Source organism: Melospiza melodia, chromosome 26 (assembly GCF_035770615.1).
Source record: "Melospiza melodia melodia isolate bMelMel2 chromosome 26, bMelMel2.pri, whole genome shotgun sequence".
NCBI lineage: Eukaryota > Metazoa > Chordata > Aves > Passeriformes > Passerellidae > Melospiza > Melospiza melodia.
In genome coordinates this window covers 4,736,915-4,758,274 of record NC_086219.1, presented here as the reverse complement: position 1 = coordinate 4,758,274, position 21,360 = coordinate 4,736,915, and the positions used below count along the sequence as shown (strand labels likewise).

The following is a 21,360-nucleotide window of genomic DNA, read 5'->3' as shown; positions in this document are numbered from 1 at the left end:
ATTATTATTTTCTCCTGGGATTGGAGGAAAGGGAAGCTTTCTCAAGGGGGAAAGGGAAGATTTCTCAAGGGGAAGGTCTGCAGTATGTTGCTATTTGAAGTGGCAATGTGCAAAGCCTGAATCTTAGAGGAGTCACCACGGTTGGTTGTGACTCTGCACCCACTCATCCAAACAGGAGTAGAATGACTGTGCTGAAAGAATTAGAGTTTCTGACTGGGAACTTCCTTGAGGCTTGCTTGCAGCTCTTGAAGAAGTGGCTGCTGGCTGGGGCAGGGCTTGGACCAGTGCCTGGCCAAGGCTTTGGGGTGGTGAGGAGCTCTCAGGGCAGCACAGATGACTCAGGAGCCTGAGCACAGCCAGCCCTGTGCCCCGGGTGACAACCTGGGCTCTCACAACCGACTGGCAGAAACCGGCAGCGCCAGGGCTGGGCACTGAGGCAGTTTTGTTTTGTTCTATTTTTACTTTTTCTCTTCTGGGGCAGCCCCCCTCCCCCTTCCTTCTAAATTGTTTCCTCAACTCAACTCGAGTCTCAAAGCCTGCTTGCCTTGAGCAGCTGGGATGTCTCTGGACTGAAGGAACAGGCGAGGAGCATGACTTGGTGGGGCTGTGGAAGGGTCTCAGCCTCCAGAAGGGACAACCCACCTGTGTCACCTGCGGTGCTGGCAGCCAGGGACATCTAACACCCCCTCAGATGGCTGCCTGCAGCCTTCCTTTGGGACTGTGGCTGCTGCTGCTGCTCCAGGACAGCCAGACATCCCCACAGGTAAGGCAGGGGGACACCAGGAGCCTGCATGGTGAGGGCTGGGGCACCTGGGGCTGCAGAGCCCTTGAGGTGGGTGTGGGATGGGTACAGAAGCAGGGCTTGTGCAGCACCATGGGTTAAAGGTGATAAAGGCACAAAGCAGAGCAGCCAGGGGAATTTGCCCTCTCTGGGGTCTTTGCAGGCAGGAGAGTGGGATGTGAGCTGGGGTTGGCGCTGCTGGAGCTGCTGCAGCTCCAGGCACATTATCAACAAGTGAGAGTTCTCTGAGTATAAAAAGGAACAAAACAGCTTGGGAGTGAGGAAAGGGCTGGGGAGTTTTATTTTTCATAGGGCTGGGGGGTTTTATTTTTGCCTGTGTGCTCTGTGACAGGCACATCCTTGCAGAGCTTGGGTCAGAGGGCTGCTGCCCACTGCTGATGCAAGTCAGGAGAGGCAAATTGAAAGGTGTAGAGGCTAAACAATAATAGATCTTTTCCTTTACACCCCCCCAACTCTACTGACATTCATGAGTTCCTCAAGAATCCACTACTATTTGTGAATTGAAATGTGTACAGGCTAAACAATAATAGATCTTTTCCTTTACACTCCCCTACCTTACTAACACTGACTTCCTCATGAATCCACTACTATTTCTGAATCAAAAATCACTTCAAATAGACACAACCCACTAGCTGTGCTCAGCTGATGCTGTAGATGCACAGCAGCTCCCTGCTCTGATGCTATCAGCTCTTTGTGGGTTTGCTTCCACCCACCCACTGCCACTGGTCCCCTCCTCCCGTGGCTCACACGGCAATGAGCCCTCAGCACCTGGCAGAAATCCAGGTGATTTCCCTGGCTGACAATGAAAAATTCACATTTAAAAAGCAGAAAGGTCAGGCACAGAGAGGCTGCCCAGGTGAGGTCAAGCAGGTGAGTTTTGCATGGAGTGTTGGATGAGAAATGAGCCATATTCCCTTAGAGTGGAAATACAAGCATGTGTTAGCCTAAAACACCTGTCAGCACACGGGAACTGAAAAATCCAGCACAACACTTGGGCTGCCAGATTTCTTTACAAGACACTGACTCCACTTAAATCTTTGAAAATAACCAAGTTTTGTGCCCTCTTCAGAGACATTTGAAAAAGATCCCCCTGGTTCTTTTGGTAGGAGTGGGAGTTTGCTTTTGTGTCTTCTGTTGTAAATTCCCCTCCCACATTGTAAATTTGGTTTACTTTCCCCACATTATCTGTCCTGCCACAGTCTCCTCCCTGAGGTACAGAGGGACAAATGTTCTGTGGGGTTGGAGTCTGGAATTCCTGCTCCCCAGAGGAATGCTTGGGAAGGCATTCAGATCAGCTTGTCCAGTGTGCTGAATGCAGACTGCTTTAGGAGAAAAGCCAGTGGAAACAAAGAGATGATATTCTTTCTCTTTGACATCACTTTTGGTGGTTTGTTCACAAAATGAATGGGACAGAGAGAAAATTTGGTTTTCTGATGTTCACTGTCAGTATTCAGACTCAGTGTAAAATTTTCACAGACATTTCTGGGATGAGGATTTGGCTTTGCCCTGTCCTGCACTGCCTCTCCTGCAGCAATATTTGCTCTTACTGCTAATGGAGCACAAGTGATACTTTCTCATGTGAGCAAGTCACTGTTCAGTGGTCATATTTCTAAACCATGTTCCATCTTACCTCAGTCCACAGTCTGGGTTTTGTTTCTTTTTATATTCAGAGAACTCTCACTTGTTATAACATCTTTACTATCAAGCAAATGAAGCTTGACTACTTGAAGCTGTAGATTATCAGCTTTTTCTGTGCTGTCAGAATTTGGATAGAGGCTTGACAGACAGTTAACTGTTTTGCTGCAGTATTAGTCAGTTCTAGAATAGCCACTGCTGGGAGATTTTTTTCTTTTTTACCGTAATATGCTTTCTTCCTGACTTACAGCTCATTTGTAGCAAGCCCCATTTCTTACTCTGCCTCACAGTCACTTTTTCTCTATGAGTTCAAAAAACCATAAATAAATGAGTCAAACCTTGTCCTGACTGAATTGCAGAGTAGCCACTGAATTCAGCACCACTTTTACAACTCCATTATTTACATTGGAATAGCAAACATTTCTGTGGAAAGTCAGAAGGGCTGTAAAAAGCCTATTTCCTAAAACAAATTCTCTCAAGCAAGTGCTGAAAAACCCAAATGCTTTTGATCTTTATGTTTGCTTTATTTAATTGGTCCTTGATCTGCAATGCATTCAGAAAAGAAAAAAAAACATTGTTGACTTGCTGAGTGACTGAAAGCTCTAAACCAGTGCCTGCTGTCCCAGAGCAGCCCAAGCAGGGCAGGAATTGTCATCTTGCCTTTCACAAGATGTGTTCCAGCTCCTGCTAAATCCAAAGCCTTTATTTGAAGAGAAAGAGAAGGATAAAGACCTACTGTCCGCCACATGCCTTACTGCAATATGTGTGTGATCTTGGAATGTTAAAGGTTTTTTTTATAACACATATTTACAAATAGAAGTTGAAGTTCTAATGACAATTGCAGATGTTATTGCAATAAAACTGGTACTTCTTCATTGACCCCTTAGAGGAGGGGGGTGCTGGTGTTAAAAGGGTTTTAATGTTAAAGGGTTTTTTTATAGTTCACATTTACAAACAGAAGTCTAAGTTCTAATGGCAATAGCAAATGTTATTGCAATAAATCTGGTATTTCTTCATTGATCCCTCAGGAAGTGCTGGGACCAACCTTCCTGCTGAGTTAAGAGCAGAACTTTGCATCATTGTGTTGCTGTTACAGGTCACATTAGGAGTCAAACAGCTTTAGGATTTGGAGGGAAAAGACGACAAGGATGGGGGCATGATGACTGATGCTGAACACTGACATGAATGTTATTTAATCACTGAAAGGATCTGTGCTAATTTTTAAACTCATGAAACACCTCTGCTGAGCAGATGCTGACTTACAGGCATTTTGCTCTTGGATTAGATGTGAAGGGATCTTCAGAAGGTGATTTGCCAGGCACAGACATCCTGCTGGGATTTGTTATAATGAATTTCTGCTGGATTAAGAGTTTGGTTTTTTTTGTTTGTTTTTTTTTTTTTTTTTTATTTTATTTTATTTAGAGATGGGGTAATAGTGAAAAACGCCAATCACCTGTTTTTAGAATTTTAAAACTTTAATAGTAATAAAATGTTTATAAAAATAGCAATATAATTAGAGTAATAATAATTTGAGCAATTTGGATTAGGACAATATGAGACAATAAAAACAAAGAGTTAGGGACAGTCTGGGTACCTCTTTCTGGGCAAAATAAGCCCAAAAAAGGACCCACGTTAACAGAGGATTAACCCTTAAAAGCAACAGCCTGTTGCATATTCATACACCTCATCCATGATGCATAAATTCCATTCAAACACAGGATTCTGTCTGGGCAGTGTCAGCTTCTTCCTCTGAATCCTGATGGGGCAGGAGCTGATCGAGGCAGGAAGAAGTTCATTTCTCCTGATAATGGAGCAACAAATTCTCTTTCTCTGAAAGATTCAGGTGTGCTGTGGCTGCTAGATCGGTGTGAGTCTTTTCTTAAAAAAAAATATCTTACATAGCATAGTTTCTATTTTAACATTTTGTTATAACCTAAAACTACATTTAACACACTGCATAAGAAAATTAACACAGCATAACTTTCTAACATAACACATATAATATTCATTTTAATATTTGCAAAAGCCAATGATAAAATACTCATTTTTCACAGTAATTGAGAGGTGTCCTTTCAGAGCAGAGCACCTTGGGTTTGGCTCAGTAGCAGTACAGGTGGGTACAAAGCTGTGCTTGTAGCTGGACCCTTTGGACCAGCATTTGTGGAGGAGCCAGGGATGAGCTGTGGGTGGCTGTAGAGCAGAGCTGCCCTCCTGTGGAAAATCAGCTTGGGTACTCTCTCATATGTACAATCTGTTTAATACGTAGGCCTACTTTGTGCAGTGATTTATCCCTGCACTACCACCAGGTCAAATCCATAATCAGAATGTGCACTGTTGGAACCAGGAGCAGAATTTAATGCTGAATTCCTCATTTTCATATTCTTGGCACGGTAACTTTTTTTAAAAGCTCTCGCACATTTAAAAAAGTTCTCTCAGATTTTTACACAGACACTATTCTTTTATTTAAACCCCAAACCAGACAATTAAATAAGCTGTAAGCTTACGTGCTGCATTAGTAATTCAATAGTTCAAGGGTTTGCACTCTTGTTTAAAATTCAGCTTCATTTGCAGCCAGAGCTGGTTGCCCAGGAGAGCCAGGAATTAAAAATTAAGTATTTGTGGTGACTTCCCACAGCTCTTGCAGAGAAACTAATCCAGGCTGACTTGGCCACAGCCAGGATGGTGTTGTTTCTTGAATTTTCTTTATAGAAACAGGTAATTCACTAAATAACTCAGGACTGACTGGTCATTTCTGGGAGTGTCTGTGTGGCAATGGCTCCCCTGCACACAGAGGTGAGTGCTGTATTTGTAGGAGGGAATGATGTCTGACTTCATGTTCTTAGAAGGCTCATTTATTATTTTATTATACTATACTATATTCTGTATATAATATTTATAAAAACTCTATTATATCTATAAATAATGTTTTATATATTTATATATAAAATCATAAATTATTAATATATAAATATATAAAATCTTTATATATAAAATGTATCTTTATATTTATAGATATAAATACATATTATATATTATATTTATAGATTTATAAAATTTATATTCTATATATAAATAATGTTTTAGATTTTTATATAAATATATACATTTATAAATTATTTATATATAAATATATAAAATATGTTTATAAATATATAAAATATCTTTATAAATATATAAAATGTATATATAAAATATATCTTTTTATATATATAGATATAAATATATACTATATATATTATATATTTATAGATTTATAAATTTATATTCTATATAAAATGTTTTATATATTTTTATATAAATATATAAAATTAGAAATTATTTATATAATATGTATTTATATAAAATATAATTATATATTTATGTAAAATATATAAAATAAACATAAATTATTTTATATAAATATATAAACATTATAAACTATAAAAGAATATGTATAATATATATTATATATATTATTTTATACTTTATAATTTATATATTTTATATATAAATTATATATATACACTATATATATACACACTATATATATACTATAAATATACTATAAATATAAATATAAATATAAATATAAATATAAATATAAATATAAATATAAATATAAATATAAATATAAATATACACTATTTATATTATATATAAAGAATACTAAACTATACTAAAGAATACAGAAAGGATACTTATTAAATGCTAAAAAGATAATAATGAAAACTCGTGACTTTTTCCAGAGTCCTGACACAGCAACATCAGTTATGTAGTGATGAAAGGTTATTTCTGAAATTGCTAATGAATTAAAACAACTCACACTGGAGTCTAATCAGGCATTTACCTGTGGGAAAACAATCTCCAAACACATTCCAGATGGGCACAACACAGGAGAAGCAAATGAAACAAGAATTGTTTTCCTTTTCTCTGAGGCTTCTCAGCTTCCCAGGAGAAAAGCCCTGGGTGAAGGGATTATTTCAGAGGATGTGAATGGCACACGTGATGAGGAGACACCACTTCCCTTTCCTCCAGTCTGGGGCTTCCTCCTCAGAGCAGGAAAACACCAGGTGCACCTTCTGGAGGTGGTTTGAGTCAGGCTGAGCAGGCAGAAACTGCTGCTCCTCTCAAGCACAAAATGTGTCTGTAGGGCAGCCCAGGGCTCACAGTGCAGGGATTGGTCACAGGTCTCACTTCTCTTACTGGGCTTGGATGAAATTTAATGGTTTCGATGTGTTTCTGTTTCTTGTTCTTCTGTTGATTTCCTCCTTGACTGAAAGCTCCTGTTTTCTGATGGAAATTACATAATGTTTTATATTTTATATGTATTACATAGGAGAACGGGCTGTGGAATGAGTTAGGCATGAGATTCTGCCCAGTGACAGCAAGTATTGTTTCAAAGACCAGTGGGAAATTCATTGGCAGAAAGTGAGACGTGGAGTTTCTGAAATATTTAACTGCTCTACCAGTATCATGTGGGAAAATCTCCAGGGGATTTATTAATTCTTAACAGAAAAACCCCCAAACCCCCCCACAAAAACAATCACTATTCATATCTTCTAGTAACTACTCAAAATGAATTTCAGATAACAACATTTTTAGGGGATTCTTAAGGGAGATACCAAGTTCAAAAATCAGATTTTTTCATCAGAACACTTGTAGCACTGTAATTTCCCAGAGCATGTAGCGGCCCAGCCATACAAAAACTAAATCTTATTATGTTACAAATTGTAGTTGGGTCTCATTTTGTAAGCTAATATCAAAACTATTTAATGGTTTGTTTTTTTTTTTAACTAAATAAATATTGGTTAGGTAGTGATGAAAGGTTATTTCTGAAGACCACTCACAACAGAAGTGGGATTAGTTATTTGAATAAGGGCTTCATCATGGGAGTATTTGCATTCTTTTCAAGGCAAAATCCTCTTGCAGGATTTGTCTCTTAATGATAAATAAAATAATTTATTGGTTTATAATAGAAACTTAGGTTGTTAAATTCAAACAGTGTGACTGCATAAATAACAGAAAACTTGGATACTGCAAACAGGAGTGACCTCTGTGGATTACACCAAATCCTTAGCTCCAATTAACATGAAATAATTTTAGGGCAGTAATTTTTTTTTTTATTTTATTTTTAGGACAATTTTTTTTTGCTAACTGCAATTAGCATTGCAATTTTGCAATGTTTCTAAAGGAAATGCAGACAATAATTGAGTTGCTTTGGGAATACTTCAATTTTCAAAAAACTGTGGGCTTTTCCTCACCATCTGCCACCACCATTGCTTGAGACAGGCATTGGGATCTGCTCTAGTAGAGAATTAATTGTTTTCTAATTGTGTCTTTTATCTCTTTCAATTTCTAGACATCATTAACTCCATCTCATTCCTGTGACACACGAGAGAATTGGATCTATGATGAAACATCACAAAACTGCTGTTACCAGTGTCCCCCAGGTATGTTTATAATTCAGTTTACAATCATATAATTTATATGGAGCCCTTCTCATGGAGACAGTAGGAACCCTGTGGATCTGCAGAGTTGTATTTTGTCCCTGAAGAAAGGGGCAATCTCATTAATAACTCTCTAATGTGGCTCCAGATGTGAATCAATTCTCCACTCTCCTGCTCCTGTGCAGTCTGCATGCAAACCAGATAAAGTGATAGAACTTTTGTGGGATTTTATCACTTCACTTGACACTGAAGTAGCCAGGTCAAAGAATTCATTTCAAACTTGCCTGTAAGAGCCTGAATGAGAGATGTGGGACTCCAGGGGCTCTCCAAAATGCAGTTTATTCTATCCAGAGCCTGTGCCTACAGCTGTCAGCTCCAGCTGCAGGCAGGCCTGGAGACCCTTTGGTTTAGGTTACAGTGCATTATATACTTTTCTTTTGGTCACAATGCATTATACACTTTTCTTTGCTGAGCATCTTAACACAGTAGAACCAATCTATACCTTAACTTTTATCTATAGCCCATCATAACTACTATAATTACCATATTTATGTTATCATTCTCCAATCACTAAAAGTTAGTATGTTACAGCTTAAGCTAGAAGATTTTCAGTTTTCTTGCAGTGGAAAATTCTGAGACCTTTTTTCTACTTGCAACATTGGCAGGCTTGTTTGCCTTTGCTGTCTTTCTGCTTGGTAAAAACATCTTGTCTGAGGTGGGTTTATCCTTTGCTCTAAGTTATAAAAACCCCTTCTATCTAACATATTAATTATCCAGTAAGACTGGTTCAGCAGTTCTTTTCTTCTATATCCAGACTTTCTTCCATCTCTGTTCCTTCATCAGATTCTACATTAAAAAATCTTTCTGCCAAGCAGACATATCTGTGAGACTTTCTTGTCAAACTTTCATCCTTCCCAGCGCTTGCCCCTGGGTGTGAATTAGCACAGTGAAATTAGGCTAAATTAGTTTTTTCTCAGAGATAAAAAAATATAAAATGGAGGTATGGAAAATCTGACATTATTCTCACAGTCACAGCAGTTTGTAAAGTGTCTCAAATGAGGGAGGAAACAGTCCCTTGTCAGGGGACACATTCTGCTGGGCTAGAGGCTGGCTGTGACTCAGAGGCACATAAGGTCAGCAACAGGAAACATCTTGGTGAGACAAGAGCTCTGGAAATGTCTGAAACTGCCCCACTGGCCAAAACCCCCTCAGTGTGTGGGTATTTTATTCACCACCATCTGTATCTTCTTGCAGAAGGCTTTTTCTTTCGTTTTTCTTAAAGGAAATTTCTGACCTGCATTTGTGTTCTGATGATACAGAGGGTTTTAGTCTTTGATTGCATCCAGTATTTATTTGTATTTGCATCCAGGTCCATCAGGATTCCCACTGGGACATCCTGGGCACACCACTAGAGTCCTTCAGAAGTTGGAGATGTAAATCAGAGCAAGGGATGGAGAAAATGGCCCAATAAAAGAAAAAAATGGGTGGGGATGTGACTTTGACAGTCCCAAGAAAAGCTCTTTTCTTCTTCAATATCAAAGCTCCTGTCATCAGGGATGTCATGGTAGGGTTGGGTGAGAAGCAGAGATCTGATTTACACCAGGCTGTAATGAGTTATTTACACCAGGCTGTAATGAGTTCACCTTTGCTGATTCTTCATTGCTACATCCCCATGTCAGTCCTGGACTCCTCCACAATAAAAGTTATAAGAATCCCTTTCCACCTTAATTGTCCACTACTCCTTCAAGCAATAACCTGTTCAAATCTGCTACTAACTCAGCTGCTCACTGCAAAGAAAGAGGAGCTTTTCTAAAAGTCCTTTAAATAAAATGAAGAAAAGAAGGAAACATGAAGCCCAGTTCCCTGGGAACTTCGTAGTGGCAGGACAGTGGCCCTCATGGAGTTTTGGTTGTCTTTTCTGTCAGCAAATCACTTGTTACTGCCCATTCTGCAGCAGTCCATTCCAGCTGGGATTGTGTCCTGGACCTGTTCCTTAACACTTGAATGGGAAAGGCAAAAATGCCCTAGAGAAACCAAATAAAAATGTCCCAGAGAAACCAAATAACTAAGAGAAGACTGTGGGAATGTGTCTAACAGGTAAACAAGCAGACAAGAATGTTTCAGGATGATTTTCTGCCCATTTTTTGATAGGTATCTTGTATATTTTGCTTTTTTTTCCTCCAGGCTATGTTAAAAAGAAAGCATGTCCTCAGGATCCAGCAGACTGCCTGACATGTGGACCTGATCAGTATCTGAGAAATGAATCCAAAAAGCCACAATGTGATGCCTGTGTGTCATGCTCAAAAGGTTTGCTTTTCTCCACACATACCTCACAGTTACATTCTCTCTCTGTATATTTTATTTGCAGTTAATTTGTGTGTTTTATTCATTTAGAATTTTCACAGCAAAATTTACGCTTATTCCAATAGACCACCTTGCAAGGTGCTCTACTGGAATAATTACCAGTATTGCAGATGGGACGTGCCTGAGCTTTTCTGGCCCTTGCTGCTGGACCAAACAGCAGCACTGTGGTGTTTCACCCAGAGACACTTTTGGGTAGCTGGATCACCCCACAGACACTTTTGGGTAGCTGGATGTGTGGTGTTTCACCCCACAGACACTTTTGGCTGGCTGGGTGTGTGGTGTTTCACCCCAGAGACACTTTTGGCTGTGGGATGTGTGGTGTTTCACCCCACAAACACTTTTGGCTGTGGGATGTGTAGTGTTTGACCCAGAGACACTTTTGGCTGGCTGGATGTGTGGTGTTTCACCCCACAGACACTTTTGGCTGGCTGGATGTGTGGTGTTTCACCCCACAGACACTTTTGGCCAGCTGAGTGTGTGGTGTTTCACCCCACAGACACTTTTGGCTGGCTGGATGTGTGGTGTTTCACCCCACAGACACTTTTGCCTGGCTGGGTGTGTGGTGTTTCACCCCACAGACACTTTTGGCTGGCTGGGTGTGCGGTGTTTCACCCCACAGACACTTTTGGCTGGCTGGGTGCTGCAGTTGGCACATGGAGACAAGTCCAGGCCTGCAGGAGCTCTGGAGGCTGAAGATGGAGCCCTCTTAACAGGGTCTGTTCCTCAGGTTTACCTCTGGTGGAGAAGCTTTAAGGCGATGGTGAAGGAAAGGAGTCGGTTCTGATGGAGGGTTTGGATGCAGAGCTTCATTCTGACCCACAGGCCTCAGAATCCAGCAACAGCTCCCACAGAACTCCCTGAGCCTGTGGTTGCTGTTCCTTTGAACCCTGGGGAGAGGGGCAGGGAGCCATCAATCAGGTACAGGAGAGGAGGTCTTGAGGGACAAAGGACACCTGGATAGCTTAATGTCTCTCTAGGGGTAGAGGGCATCTTTTGAATTCTGCCAATCACTCTGGAATTCCAGGACTGGGAGGGGAAAGGAGAAGTGACTGACACACCTGGCAGGGACCCGAGGTTCTGAGGTAAACCCTGATCAGATCACACCACAAGATGTCTGTGTTTTGCCCCTGTGTGCGTTTGCTGCCCCCAGACCTGGTGGAGAAGCAGCCGTGCTCCCTCAGCTCCAGCCGCGTGTGCGAGTGCCGGCCCGGCCTGTTCTGCCAGGTGCCCGTGAAGGACAGCTGCTCCCGCTGCCAGCAGCACTCTGCCTGCAAACCCGGCTTTGGGGTCAAAATCAGGGGTAGGAATCCCACCTGTGCACCTTACCTGTCCTGCTCCTGGCCACAGGCCAGGCCTGATGCGTTTTATTTGGTTCTAAATCGTGATTTTTATTCAGGCACCGCAGCAAATGATGTGACTTGTGAAGAGTGCCCTCCTGGGACCTTCTCTGATCAAAGCTCCAGCACTGACATCTGCAAACCCCACACCAAGTAAGTCTGTGCTTCCTTAGTGGGACTGGCTAATTGAGTGAAATTAATGAAGGATGGAATAGGGTATGTCAGTGCAAAGTAAACGAATTCATCTTTGAAGCAAGGGAATCACTGTGGGCTCATGTGCAGAGGTTAGAAGGCCTCTCTTAAGGAGGAAATCTCAAGGAAAGGAAATTGAAAGGAAATTGAAAGGAAATTGAAAGGAAAGGAAATTTCAAGGAAAGGAAATTGAAAGGAAATTTCAAAGAAAGGAAATTTCAAGGAAAGGAAAGAAAATTTCAAGGAAAGGAAATTTCAAGGAAAGGAAAGGAAATTTCAAGGAAAGGAAATTTCAAGGAAATTTCAAGGAAAGGAAATTTCAAGGAAAGAAAATTTCAAGGAAAGGAAAGGAAAGGAAATTTCAAGGAAAGGAAAGGAAATTTCAAGGAAAGGAAATTGAAAGGAAATTGAAAGGAAATTGAAAGGAAAGGAAATTTCAAGGAAAGGAAATTGAAAGGAAATTTCAAAGAAAGGAAATTTCAAGGAAAGGAAAGAAAATTTCAAGGAAAGGAAATTTCAAGGAAAGGAAAGGAAATTTCAAGGAAAGGAAATTTCAAGGAAATTTCAAGGAAAGGAAATTTCAAGGAAAGAAAATTTCAAGGAAAGGAAAGGAAAGGAAATTTCAAGGAAAGGAAAGGAAATTTCAAGGAAAGGAAATTTCAAGGAAAGGAAATTTCAAGGAAAGGAAAGGAAAGGAAAGGAAAAAGGAAAAAGGAAAGGAAAAAGGAAAGGAAAAAGGAAAGGAAAAAGGAATCCTGCTTGCCTCGTTTTTAGTTACTAAGTACAGTGGAATTGCACACCTGTGTGAGCAGCAGCTTTGCACAGGCCAAGAATTAATGCCACAGGGATGAGAAGAATAATGACTTTTACACAGAAAGCAATAATTGTGGTTGGTACAAAAATGACCAAGGGGATGTTTGTGACATGGCAAACATGTGCCTTGTTCCTGTTGTTTTTCACACCCAGCTGTGCCAAGTTGAACAAAGTCACCCTAAGGAAAGGAAATGCCACCCACGACCAAGTTTGCCTGGAGCAGCTGCCCACTTACCTCACCCCAAGCACTTTGTCCATGAGATTCAGCAATGAAACAAACAACTTTGACCTGAGGATATTAAAGGAGAACCTGGTGACCTCAGCTAGTGGTGACCTTCCAAGTGTCACAACAACTGAAAATCCCAGCTCAGCTCCTGAGGAGAAAGCTCAGGCTCCCACCTCAGCCAAGGGGGAGATGACAACAGGAGGTAACACAGACCTCTTTTAATTCATTTAACTTTACTCATTTAACATTTACTCTCTAGCACTTTTTATTTGGAAGCATCTTTGGTAAACACAATTTTTATGTGGGAACTTCCTGCAAATGCCCTCTGAATTGTGAAGTGATGTCTATGGTCCTGTGTTCAAACCCATGGATCTACTCATGGCTTTCCCTCTGCCTTTTCTCAGCCTGTCCTGTGCTCCCTCTCTCTGTGCTGCAGGTGTGGTGCTGTGGGCAGTGGTTTTCTGCCTGGCAGTGCTGCTTGGGGCCATGCTGATGTTTTGGAAGTGGAAGGTTTGCAAGAAGAGGATCCTGGTCCTCAGGAGAAAGCGTGAGTTTCTCAAGCTGTAACACTGCATCTGCCAAACAGCAGATGGGAAACTCAAATATGGGGATATTTGTGGAGGTCATTGGGGAAGAGAATGTTCTCTGTAGGCCAGGTAAGGGTTTAGGGCAAGCTGCCCATGCAGGATGTTGGAGAACACGAAAGATGGAAGCAGCTGTGAATTTAGGGAGCAAAGCAGGCGGGTGACCTACAAGAGGGGAAAAGGTAACTAGCTGTTTCTTCTCTCAGACATTAGTATTAAATTAGTATTGTCAGATGACAATGACAGTATTAACAGTAGTAGAAATTAGTATTATTATCTCAGACATTAGTATTAAAAGATGCCTGAAGTGTTGTGTGAGTAGTTTTGGTTCTGGGCATGAGAGGAAGGGTGATTTTTACTAACACTGACTCCCCGTAGCTTTGCCTGCAGTCACACGTGGGGTGTGTCTGCAGAACCACATTCCCTCTTTTACAGAAAGCAGGGTGTGCACCTTTGTAGGTTGGCTGTAGATCTGTGGGTGTGGTGAAGCTGTTGGGGCCCTCAGGCTCCATGGTGAGTTGCACTAAATGAAAGTTTCTTTTACCAGCACACCTGCACTCGGTCATCGCACACAAATACGTGCTCAAGCCTCCAGGTGAGTGACTGAGGGGCCAGCAGGGCCATCCTTGTGTCTGAAGAATAAATAGACAGTTGTCACAACATTTCTCTTCACAGAGAAAAGCAAGGCACAATTCTTCCCAAGAATATTTCTGGGATTCACATTCTCTGAACCTCAGAGAAAGAAAACACAGTTCTTATCTCATTTAGTGTGCCTGTGCTTGTTCACAAGTGGAGTGCATGGTGGGAGATTGTTTACCTGAAGGGAATTGATTGTTTACCTGAAGGGAATTGATTGTTTACCTGAAGGGAATTGATCGTTTACCTGAAGGGAATTGATCAATTACCTGAAGGGAATTGATAACTGGATTCTGTGTGAGTGTTTTCATTCACTGAACAATTGGATCCAGGTGTGTGTGTGTCAGGACTGTCACTGAACAGTCACGAGACTTTGTGCAGTTGACCATTTGGCAGATTCAGTTTAGATGTAATATAATATAGACTAATATAGTATAATAAAGTAATTAATTAGCCTTCTCTAAGATGGAGTCCTTCTCATCATTCCTCTCCATTGGGCACAAAGATATCTACTATAGATAGCTTAACGTGGGATTTTATTTTATAGAATTTTATAAAAAGTGGAAGCTTCTCATGTGCCATGTATGTCCCTGCTGCTGTCCCATGCATGGGCCAGTGCTGTTGCTCCTGAGCTGGGTGTGAGCAGGTGCCAGCAGATGGCACTTTGTCCCCACTGCTGCTGAGGGCTGGGTGATGTGCCAGTGCTGGAAAACACCTGATTTCAGTCAGTCAAATATGAGAGATTGTTCAGAAAAAACCTGTCCATATCCCATAAAGTGCAAACATTTTACCCATTTAGCTGATCCCCTCTCTGCCACTGCCAGATCTATTCTCTGTCGTGTCAGATTCTAATCACCACACAGCAGAGCTTTCTATATTCATTCATTCAGGAATGCAATTTAAAAACTTGTGTGCAGCTTAATTTTCTCTAAATGGGATTTTTTCTCCCTCAGTTGCCTTGCACAATAGAAGCTGTTACTGTGCAGCATTACAGAGTTGATGCTCTGAAAATAAAGGTGATTGCACATCAGGGTGAAATTAGTAAGGCTGAGCCCATCTACCTTCATGGTGCTGCAAGTTGTACACTCCCTCCTTCTCACCTCCCTCCTTTGCCCAGAGTTCCCTGCTAATGAAACTGCATAAAATCCCACCCCTTAATAATCCTCTGACATTTTTATGAACTGACCAAACTCGTTAATCCAGCAGAAAGTTATTAATTTTTTTTTCTTTTTAATAAGCTTGTGTTGTTCTTATCTAGACAGTTCCATTAGTTCATTTTTTTCATAAGATGGGTACCAGTTGTGGTGTGGGGACAGTGATGCAAGAGGCTTTGGGGACAGCAAGGTATCACAGTCTTGGCAGGAACCACCAAGGAGTGTGAAGTGAACCTGAGTTTTCATTTCAGTGTGCCCTGAGTTTTAAGAAAACCATCATGCACATGGGGTGGTTCAGGAAGTACATTGCTAGGTGATCTTTTAGAGCATATATTAACATTCTTAATAATAATAGTAATAATAGTAATAATAGTAATAATAGTAATAATAATAATAATAATAATAATAATAATAATAATAATAATAATAATAATAATAATAATAATATATTTGTGAGGTTTCTTCTGATATTGTTTTTCCTTTCCATTGCAGGTTCAGATCTCGTGAACAAATGTGCAGTAAGTGTGAACAATATTCCACAACAGATCACTTTCCATGCCAAAGTAAATCATGTTATTTTCAAATGTCCTGTCTAAAAAGTGCCAGCCTTTTAGTTTGGACTTCCCTCTACAATATGCAATAATTTAGGTGGGATGAGATGTATTAGGACTTGATATTTTCATGTCTTGAGCTGAGGTTAATGTGGTGTTAAATAATGTGATAGTTGGGATGGTCACAATACAAAGCAACTCTCCATTTTCAGAAGGCTTCAAACTGTTTTTGTTCTAGCATGCATGCTTTTTATACATTCTTACAAAACTCATCAATTTACACTTTACTCATTGGTCAGGAAAGACAAACAAAATGGTCATTGGAACAGGCAGTTGCAGGTTTCTCTTATTTATCCTTCTTTCTTTCTTGGTTTCTATGTCAACAACCTTGGTAGGAAATTCTTTCAGGGGTGAACATGGATCTCTTATCAAGCTTCTCTCTGGCTGACAGAAGCTGCTGTAAAACCTCTTCCACAGCTGCCAACCTTGCTTGTGAGGGGATCTGGTTTGGTGTTCAGCCATTTGGGGTGCATTCCATGGGACAAGATCTGAAATCACAGCATGAAGATGCCTTTTCTTCCTTCTGGATGAACTCTGGTGTGTCACTCCCATTTTATCTTCCTGCTCCAGTCCCACAGATGGGATTTGTGCTTTTCTTCTCTGTCCCTCCACATTTCCTTCCCCCTGCAGGGTTTGGCATGGCTGTGGTGCGGGTGCACAGTGGGTTTGGTTTGCCATTCCTTCAGGACAAAGGTGTTCCAGCACAGTTTGCAGGTGAACAGGACAAACATCAGGCAATATGGCAACAGAAAGCAGCTGAAATCATCACTGCTTGGTTTGATTTCCCCTCTGTCAGTGAAATTCCAGCCACTTTCATTCTCTGAGTCTTCTCAGTTTATTAGGCTTTTATCTTTACATGCCCAGATCTGCTAAATCACACTTTAGACTGTTAATTTTTTTGTTGCTGTTTTAAATGAGTTTGCTTTTAAATGCTGTCTGTCTGCACACACACACAAGATAGTCTGTGACTTTTCCCAGTCACTCTGGTTGCAATCAGCTGTCATAATTTCAGTGTGCAATTGTGAATTCCTGAATTGTGAGGAGCCTCAATTCTTGCCTCTATAGAGAGTCAGACGTGAGCAAGGCTTATAAAGTGCACATTTCAAAATATTTCTTTCCTTTCCCAACCTTGTAGAAACAGAAGAAGATCAGAACCACCAGAAAACTGTGATGCAGAAAATTGTGAAAAAATGTGAAGGGTTATAAAGTGCACATTTCAAAGTCTCTTTTTTTCATTCCCACCCTTGTGGAAACAGAAGAAGATCAGAACCACCAGAAAACTGTGATTTACCCTCTCTCAGATTTTGGTTCCTCTTTTAAAGAACTGCTTGTAATTAATTCTTGTATATAATTAATTCTTGCTTGTAATTAATTCTTCATGTGTTAGGTATTCTGAGCTTGTATCTTCTATCTGACATTACCTTTTGAAGTTAAATCAGTTTGGCCTCTGGCTTGTTCTATTCTTCCATAGGAACATGATAGGTCTTTGCAGAGTCCAAGAGGTAGCTAAAACATATTTTCTTCAGTGGAAATGAGGTACGTTCCTGAAAATGCCATCAGAAAACTGTGAATTCAGCTTAGAAACACTACTTTGAAATATGGTCTTGAGTCAGGCAGGGAGTTTGAAGTTCCCACACCTGTTGGGTGCTTTGGAACATTGCTGTTATTGAATGAGCCAACACAGAATCTCCTGAAGATTTTAAACACTTATAGTATTTAAATCCAGCTTCTGGTCTACTTTTGAGTCTCAAACAGGAGGAGTGAATAAAATAAATAAAAGAGGATAAGAAGGACATAGATGCTAAAGGCATTGCCATAAAAATCACAAACAGGTATAAAATATCAGGTATAAAAACCACAAACACAAAAAAAGAACTTTTGCTTTTTCTGTCACCTTTAAAATCAAATTTTTATCTGCAGAGACTCCTCAGGTTGAGGCTGAATTTTGCTCCCTGATTTTGTAGGAGTTAATTTGCTCCTGCAAGAAGGACATTCTGTGGTCCTGTTGCCATGCCCAAGGTGCTTTTACACTCACCCCACTCCTGCTCTCCTGTTTCTATTGGCAGAAGATCATACTGACCACAGAGAGTGGGCTGGAAGAGGAGGAGTTGATTGAGAGAACCCTTCCTTTGGAAACCAACAATAACTTGGTGTCCAGCCCAGAAAAAGCCCAGAGTCCTCCCTGGAGTGTGGCTGAGGTGGCACCAAGCAGTGGCAATGCCCCAGAGTGCCCTGTGGATCCTCGAGTCAGAGACCACACAAATAACAGAATTGGTGAGTCTTGCTTTCTTTTATTTCCTTTTGTCATCTTCTTTTTTCCCATTTTCAAACATGGCACATACTGTCATCCCAAGATTATTAATGAATTTCAGTATCCAAATCTCCTAACAAAGATTGTGCTGAATCTCCAGATCTTTGACCCAAAAATACCTATTCATATTAATATAATGCTTTTTTTTTTTCATCTTTGTCTTAGTCACTATGAATTTGACAGAAAATTCCCTTCTTCCTCCTTTTCATTCTGCAATATGTAGATTTTACAGAAGGAATTTGAATATGTCAGCTGGAAGGTGATGCTGTCATACTGAGTGAGAATTGTACTTAGCTGTAAATTTCTTCCCTGGTTTCATAATAATGGATTCAAATGTGTCTCCCATGTGTTCCCATGAAGTCTTTGACCATGACACAGGGTGGGAGATAAATTCAGGCAAGGAGCTCACTCACAGGGGGTGAATTCTTACCTGGGACACCCTGGCAGTGCTTCCAAACCCAATTCTGAGGTTATTTGCAGGTGTTATTTTTCATATTACAAAAACCTGACCTTTCCTTACTAAACACCCTTCCTGTTTTTTACTGTGAGTGATGGATTGGGATGGATGTGATGATTTGATTTACCATATCCAAATATCTCCCTACATTGTCTGATGTGCAGCATCCTTCTGAATTAAGCCATTGAAAAGACCTTATTTTCCTTTCTTTGAAGGAGTACAACAACAAGCTGGACCTAAGATTCAGAAAACTTTGTAGTTTACTCTCATTTAGAAAGAAACTAATTTCTTTGCAGGTCCTAAGAACCCATAACTTCTGTGCAGGTTTCTTTTACATGGTGCTGTTTCTTGAAACAGCAGGAGCATAAACCTTGGATTCTTTAGATCCCAATTAGTTGCTTCTTCTGACAGATCCTTGTGAATATCTTCTGCCTTTTCCACTTGGATTTTCTTGTGTAGCTCCAACTCTAGCTCAGTGGCTTAAGCACAATCTACTTGATGTGAAACGTCCAGAGTGCTAATAAAAATTTTACATAGAAAACCAGCCATTTCTGAGGCAGCAGTGACTGCTCACCATGCTCAGCACTACTCTTTTCCTTCCTCAGAAAAACTCTACATCATGAAGGCTGACACTGTTATCGTGGGGTCTGTCTCAGAGGTGCCCAGTGGCAAGAACTGTGCTGTCAAAGGTTGTGAAAATACCCTTGATGCCCAGGAAAACCCAGAAGAGGAGCTGGAAATGCACTACCCAGAGCAGGAAACAGAGTCTTTTCCAGGGAATGACGTCTTGGTGCCTGTGGAAGAGGAGGGAAAGGAATTTCACCACCCCACCACTGCCACTGAGAAGTGACAGCCCCCAGAGAGGGTGTGGGGAGACACAGAATCATCCAGAGTGACACTAAGGCTGAATTTGTGACAAGGGGGGTACACACTCTGTGCCTTGGATTGTTGGGAAACTCCTGGAAAACACTGAAACACATTCAGACAAGGAGTTAGAACCTATTTCATCTCACAAAGGAGAGGATCATCCAAACTGCTGGCCCTCATAGCTGACATCAAATACTTCCATTTCCCCATCTCCAGTACCATACTGACAACAAATTTGAATCAAAGCTGCCTAATTTAGAGGACATCTGCGTGTCAGCTGAAGTTTCATAGCTTGCTTTCTCAGTGTGAAGGAATGGATTGAAATCTATGTCTGGTTACTTCAATTAGCTGTGAAAATTCTGGCCAGGATTCTGAGTCAAGCTTGAGGCTCAGCCATGTTGTTTCTACTCCAATACATTAAATTTTGTAATATATTTTGCAACATCTGGCATTTACTCAAGGCTTCAACTTTTGGTTGAAAATGATAATAATCTCAGTTTTCCCTAGCATAAACATAACTCTCAAGTTTGTGGATTTCATGTTTCTTGAGGAATTAGGACCAAAAGGTGCCACACAGGCTCTGAAAATAGAAGGCAAATAAAACTAATTGACATCCACTGTACTTTAGGCCATTCTTTCTAGGTTTTGAAGTCCAATTAATTTTTTTTTTTACTACAACAAATCATTAGTAAGTGTACAAAACAGCCTCTTCTGATGGAAGCCAAACTGGCTGAGCATCTGGCTATTGAATGAACTATGGATTAAGCCCAATGTGCAGCCTGTAAAAAGAAAAATGAAGAAAAGAAACTATTTTTCTACTGAAAAAAGAGGCACAGCAGTTATTTCCTAGAACATTGTTAAAATCTGCTTGTTTTAGAATTGTTCCTAATCATCAGGGTGACACTGATTTGCATATCCTTTAAAAACAAACCTCTTTGGTGGCCAACTGGCCTGTGTTCTGCTATTTTTAAATCCTCAGTGCTGCTTGTTCAGTAACTGTAAATGTAATAGTGCTGACTGCACTTTTGCACAGGCCAATGGAAAATGAGCAACATGACAAAGTGTGTCTTAATAATCAAAAAAAAGGAACCACAAAACCCATTACTTGCTGTGTAGTTTGGGTGCAGCTGCAGTGACTTCTGCCTCAGAGTGAACACAAAAACACCTTCTTGGGCCAGACTGGAGCTTGAGCCCAACATTTCAGCTCTGACAGTTGCAGGAAGGGATTGGATTAGTTAGGAACACCATAGCTGCTCTTTGCATTCATCATGGTTCTGCAGGTGCAGCTGCCATTGGGTTGAGGATGTCAAAGATTTTGATTTATTATTCTCTTACATCACCATTAGTTTTTCTTCTCTCTTTTGAATTTCCAAGTACAATCTGCCTCCATAAGCACCCGTGGCAAAAGATTACAGATATCATGCACTGTGTAAAGGACTTTTAGCACTTTGGAACTGGCCTCTTTATTTCAGTGAATGTCACTAGCTGTTGCCTTACAGAAGTCAGTGAGTTGCTTTTTATATTATTTTTTTTCAACCAAGTTGCTTTTGTGATTGATTGTATCTCAGCTTTGATTGCACTAGCCTCCAGTTTGAGTCCCACCTTTTCATATTACTCATGTAAGTTTGATGCTCCACTGCCTTGGTCACTTTAGTTGACCTTTTCCACATCTACTTTAACTTCACTACATACTTCATTTTACAGAACACCAGTTTGTGAATCCACAAACTGAATAACCACATTTACCTGGCTGTGATTGTTTGGGGCTGTTCTGCAATGACTGTAATTGTGTATTTCCACTCTTGTATATTAATTAATCCAGTAAAAAAGTTTACTGGAACAGCTTTCTAAAGAAACCATATGCATTGCAACCTGCTGGATGTGTTATAGTTAGCTGGTTTAATAATGCTGGTAATCTCTGAATTAAAAATTACATGGATTTTAA

The 21,360-nt window shown here is 40.4% G+C and overlaps 1 protein-coding gene across 1 annotated transcript; it reads left to right on the top strand.

The window, feature by feature from the left end:
* Positions 1–345: 345 nt before the first annotated feature.
* TNFRSF8 (TNF receptor superfamily member 8) lies at positions 346–21,360 on the top strand. Its single transcript, XM_063176857.1, has 11 exons — positions 346–763; positions 7,776–7,866; positions 10,048–10,170; positions 11,378–11,527; positions 11,624–11,717; positions 12,723–12,997; positions 13,232–13,342; positions 13,927–13,974; positions 15,662–15,687; positions 17,847–18,054; positions 19,154–21,360. The coding sequence occupies exons 1-11, from the start codon at positions 692–694 to the stop codon at positions 19,396–19,398; spliced, it is 1,443 nt and encodes a 480-aa protein (XP_063032927.1). The 5' UTR covers positions 346–691; the 3' UTR covers positions 19,399–21,360.